Source organism: Echinops telfairi, unplaced genomic scaffold (genome assembly GCF_000313985.2).
Source record: "Echinops telfairi isolate 266 unplaced genomic scaffold, ASM31398v2 ScPeMD7_7420;HRSCAF=8458, whole genome shotgun sequence".
NCBI classification, from domain to species: Eukaryota; Metazoa; Chordata; class Mammalia; order Afrosoricida; family Tenrecidae; genus Echinops; species Echinops telfairi.
In genome coordinates, this window is record NW_022111320.1 from 50,379,132 (window position 1) to 50,384,733 (window position 5,602).

General features: G+C 56.0%; 1 protein-coding gene across 1 annotated transcript in view; it reads left to right on the top strand.

Moving 5' to 3' along the window:
* Window positions 1-6: 6 nt before the first annotated feature.
* The window catches only part of P4HTM (prolyl 4-hydroxylase, transmembrane), a gene marked incomplete at its 5' end in the record, with an annotated part of 13,674 nt that continues 8,078 nt past the window's right edge, over window positions 7-5,602 (top strand). The window contains one exon of the mRNA XM_004704135.2: window positions 7-100. Coding sequence (XP_004704192.2) covers window positions 7-100 — 94 coding nt within the window. The remainder of the gene's footprint in view (window positions 101-5,602) is intronic.

Below are 5,602 nucleotides of genomic sequence, written 5' to 3' on the forward strand. Positions count from 1 at the left end.
GTGCCTCTTTTCCCGCAGGTGGGGCACGAGCGCAAAGTCCAGCTGGTGGCCGACAGGGACCACTTGATCCGAACCCTCAGCCTCAAGCCGCTGCTCTTCGGTAAGTCTGGAGTTGCTCGGCGGACCTGGAAATGAACTCCTGCAGACCACGTGACATCTGTTTTGAACATGGCGGCTTCCACAGTAGCCCTTTCGTTAGCCAGCCAGATGTTTACCCAAGTGAAGTGTGCACCCCCACCCGCAGAGAGAGAGAGAGAGAGAGAGAGACAGAACAGGGTAACCTTGGCGCCCACCCTCGCTAAGCCTGGGCAGCTGAGCCTCCCATCAGAGGGCTGGGCAATGTGACTCACACACACACACCCACTGGGCAACTTATCTAAATTGTCATTGGAACGCCCCGAGGGTCCCTGGTCCCTGGTTTCGCCTTGGTGGAAGGCTATAGGCTCGCCAGCGATCTGCTGTGGGTACTCACCAGCCTTCTCCGGAAGAAACTTGGCATTGGGCTTCAGTAAAGATTACATACAGCCTTGGAGACCAGGAGGGCAGTCCTGCCTGGAGGATGCACCTTCACAGCTATCAGATTGGGTTTCTGTGCTTGTTTGTTGGACATTCCCTGCCACCACTGACCTCAGAGCCTGGGGTTGGGGTGGGGGGAGAGATTCTGCCCAATGTGGTTTGAAGAGAAGCAAGCTGGCTGTCCAAATGTGGATAGGCTGCCACACCATCCCCAAGCACTTCCCCTGGGACACCAGCCTTTACTACATTCTAGGGGGCGGGGGGGAGTGTCACTGGGTTCAACCATCTTATAGGCAATGCCTTCCAGCCTGAATAGGCTCAGGGGGCCAGCATCTTAGCTCGTGTTTTCTGAGCTTCATGAATGGTCTTATTTAGCCCATACAGCCTCCCTGTGAGGTAGGCACAGCCCCCACCCTGGAACTAGTTGGTGGGTGAGAGAGTGAGGCTGACTCACCGCCAGTCCAGCAGTGAAACCAGGATTGGAACCCAAGCAGCGACCTAAGAGCCTGCCAGAGACAGCCTCCCTGCCAGCTGTGAAGACCCTAGTGTCAATCAAGCTGGGGGTCCAGATGTATAGGCCAAACTAACCCAGGGTACCCCACTTTACTGGCACATCTTTCTGCCAAGGTGGGGCCTCTCCTGGCTACTGGGGGATGGACTAGACAGGGGGAGACTTTAAGATGAGTGGGGCCTAAGCTGAGCAAAGAGGATCCCGGTGGGGGGGTTATGCCTAGACCCGTGGGAACGATGTCACAAGCCTGCGGACAGTGGCGAAACAGGTTACGATGCCAGCCCTTTTCTGTTGGTGATTCCTACTGAATAACAACGGTGTGCCAGGCACTGTTTTAGGTGCTGGGTCACAGCATGAAACAAAACAGGAAAACAAAACCAAGACTGGAGCTGACGTTCAAATAGGGTGGAGTCACAATAAACAAACAAGTAACTGTACCCGGTATGTCCGTGGGTGAGAAGTTATTACAGACAGATACGGCAAAAATCCAATTGCAGTTGAAATTCTAAATGGGGTGGCCAGGGTAGGCTTCCATGAGAAAGTCATTTGAGCGAAGACCTCTAAGAGGTGCAGGATTGAGCCAGGTGGGAGAAGGGTGGTCCAGGCAGAGGGGGCAACCCTTGCTCCAGTGCTGTTGCACTGCTCAACAGTGGAGTGGGGTGCTTTCCCTCATCAGCCGCCTGAGCCCTGGGTGTACTTCATTCAGATGCATGGCAGGCTCATGAACCGCCACAGGGACCCAGAGGACAAGAGGAGAGCTGTCCCGTGGAGGTCTGAAGACTGCCAATCTTTCTCCCTTACGACAGCTTGGGGGTTTTTAACCATATTTAAACCATTAGGGATCCTTCATGAGACTTTGTGCGATAAACTTGTTGCATCAAAAATCCTACCAGTTGGAAAGCAAGCCAGATTGCAGACACCTAGAGTGAGTTACAGGAAACAAGAGATACAAAGTAAAGTGGTTCAGGTGGGTCCCAGTTAACAGAGGAGATTGGATACAAAGTAAAGTGGTTCCGATGGGTCCCAGTTAACAGGGGAGATTGGATACAAAGTAAAGTGGTTCCGATGGGTCCCAGTTAACAGGGGAGATTGGATACAAAGTAAAGTCACTCAGGCAGAGATTAGTTACAAAGTAAAGAGGTTCAGGAGGGTCCCAGGGGAGATTGGATACAAAGTAAAGAGGTTCAGATGGGCCCCAGTTTCTTCAGGCAAATTTAAGGAGATGAGTGGGCAGCTGCAGCAAGGATTTCCTTGTGGTCCTGTCTCCTTGTCAAATGCTTAAGCTGTCTTCAGGACAGTCAATGGAAGATGTCCCCGTTTTACTCTGAAAAGCCCAGGGCTTGCTGCTTGGGGGAATGAGGTGGGCTGGGTGCCAGGAGAGGGAATGCAGGATGAGGGGGGGAACATCACAAGGGAGAGGGCAGCCAAGAGGGCATTTTGTGACTCCGGTATTGCAGGAGCCCTGGTGGGGTGGTGGTTATACATTGGGCTGTGAGTCAGGTGATCGGTAGTCTGAAGCCGCCAGGCCCTTTGAGGGAGAAAGACTGGGCGTTTCACCCCTGTATGTGTAGTCTTGGGAACCCATAGGAGCTCACGATGAGTCAGCACTGACTCGATGGCAGTGTTTAGTTTGAGGGTTTGTTGTTGTTTTTTTGGGGGGGGGTGTTGTTGGATGACTCCAAAAAAGGATCCTCCACCTGCGTGAGGGAGCCGGCCTTGTCTGACTTCTGTGTCTGCTGGTTGATCTGTCCATCCATCAATCCGTCCAGTAGGGCAGTGGAACCACTGTGAGCTCTCTCCCCTCTGCCTGGATGCTCTTGGTTTTAAACCTGTGAGTCAGTAGCCTTGAGGACCCAGGGTTGAAGGATTGAGTGCTCTGGGTATGAACTAGAGGGGCTAGGGAATGTCACGACACAGGGAAGACCCCACACAACATCCCACCTCTACCTTCAGGGAGCATTTCCTGATTCCCACCCCCACCCCCGGAGACATTTGGGGATTTTACCTGGGCCCAAAAAGGCCTCCCCTTGACTCTGGTAGTCATTTCCCAGAGGCCCGGGCCCTTGGGAGGCTGCGGGGGTGGGGTGGGGGGATGCCGTCTGGAATAGTTGTTCAGAAGGGAGGGGCTCCGGTTCTGAGGTATCTCCACCCCACCTCCCGAGGGAGGGGGTGGGAGTGGGGTGGTTATCTGTCACATCATGTGGCTTGCTTCTCTCGTGGCCCTGCCTCCTTCTACCTTAATTCTGACTTTAAATGGCAGGCCCAACCTCTGCAAATCCCCTTATCCTTCTAAGGCTCATTCTGTGGCCCTTAGGACCCGTCACATCTCAGACTTCATCTTGTTCTCCCCGCCACCCCACCCTCCTGGTGCTCAGGCACCACGCTCATCCCTGCCTCCTCCAGGCATCCGTGTGTCCTGCTCCTCTGTGGGTTCTTCCCACAGATGGCGGCTTTACTTCCATCAGCATCTGCTCAGCTGTCCCTTCAAAGCCCCCCTGACACCCCGCCCGAGAGGTTGAGATCTCAGGCTGCTTGGTCTCCTTCACACATGTACAATGGTTGTTTTTATCTGTGTCATTTGCTCCTTGAAGACAGGCAGCACGTGTGGGAGGCTGGACTTGTTCTTGAGATGGGCCCAGGGCTTGGAGAGACAGCTGGTGCTGGTCATTGGTAGCTGGCTGAAGGGTGTACCCTCAGTGCCCAACCCGGCACCTGCCTGGTTGCTCAGAGTGGCCCCATTGGCACCCTGGCAGGGGCCTAGTGGCTCAGCTCCCTGGTCAGGACAGCAGGGGGCACTTCTGCAGTGGCCAACAAGAATCCCGCGTTTTCTTAATGATTGAAGTTGGAAAAGAAGCTGCCTTCAGACAATTTCTTTTCAGATCACGACTGGCTTTATTTATGACGGCAGTGCTTCTCAACCTTTGGGGTCGAACAACCCTTTCACAGGGTCGCCCCATTCATAACCGTAGCAAAATGACAGTGATAAAGTAGCAACGAAAATAATGTTATGGCTGGGGGGGGTCACCACCACAAGAGGACCTGTATGAAGGGTCTCAGCATGCGGCCGGTTGAGAACGCTGTGTGATGGGATCGCCAAGGGTGCTCTCTTTCAGCTGAAGGAAGCAGATAGCTGTGTGAGACCGAGCCTGGAGGCCCAGACTTAGGGAATCTTAGTGTGCCTGTAACTTTTGGCTCTTAGGAGCTTAATGCAGCTTCCTGCACAGACCCCGCGCCCATGCTGGTCTGTGTGCCTGCTGCAGCTTGGGGTGGGGTGGGGGCAGTTTGCTGTGGGTGCAGTAAGGGTCAGCAAGGGGAACTGGGCCTGTCTGGCTCTTAACAAGCAGTATCCTGCTCAGGGGGTGCACAGCCAAGGCTGGGTGCTGACCCTGGCTCAGTGCGGGGTGCTGGGCTTGTGGGTGGGAGCCTGGCCTTATCCGGACCGGACATCACCTTGTGTCTTAGAAGGTCAGAAATGGGGGTGGGCAGGATCACTCTCAACTCTGACTGACAGTGCATGTGTGTTCGAGGAAGCACACATATTCGTGCCTGACCCCAGCAGAGGCCATGGCTCAAAGCCCCAGGCTGACACTCGTGGTGGCGCCACCTGTGCAGGGCCAGCTGCAGTGTGTGGCTGGCTTGGCTCCAAGCATTGCATCTGGCTGCTGACCTCCAGCTGCAGCCCTGGTCCCAGGGAGGGCCCCAGCCATGTGGCAGGCAACAGGCCTGTCTTAAGCACCCCTAGCCCAGGGTCCAGGTTTTCCCCCAGGGGCCAGACACCATTCCGTGCTCCCAGGATAGCCTGACTCTCACTGCTGAACGGTGGGCAGGGCAGGGCAGCGGAGAGACGCCATCAGAGCGTCCACACCCCCCTCCCCTTGAACCAAACCCTCAGCCCTTGGAAACAGTCTCTCTGGGAAGGGCGGCCCTTAGCTATGGTCCCCTCATCAGGTTTCTTGTTTGAACAATGACTGGCGTGTGAAATGCTTTCTTACACAGTTCAGCTCTAACCACACTTCCCAGTTGGGAAGTATTCCCTCGTTGCCTCCCTCACTATGAGCCTGGGGCGGCATGCAGGCACTTGTGTGGGGCGCACAGGGCGCTGCCCTTGCGCGTGGGCTCGCCAAAGTGGTGCAGAGTGTGTCCTGCAGCGCAGTCCCTACAGCTGGCACGGGGCCCCGTGGGAAGGAGCTGGGGTCAGGCGGCCAGGGCAGGCGTGGGCAAGGAAGGTCCCCTCACTTCTCCGCCCTTGGGGACTGAGACCCCCCTCTGCTTTCTGCCAGAGGGCGCCTTTCCCTGATCCCCGGGGGCTGGTTTGAAAGGACCAAGTGCAGCCCAGGGGCCCTGGAGAGATTCCCATGGCAGATGCTATGGGCTGCAGGGAAGCGTGCACAGTGCAGGATGGTGGGCCGGGGTAGCCGTCACAGCTGGCCCACACATCCTGCCTCACCCAGGCTCGACCTCCTTGAGAGGAACAGGCTCGGGGCAGTCAGGACCGCTCAGGACCAGGGGTTAGCAGTTGGAGACTAGGCCCCCAGATCTGCCAGGGCCCCCCTCCATGCTCCTGACTGCTGTGTG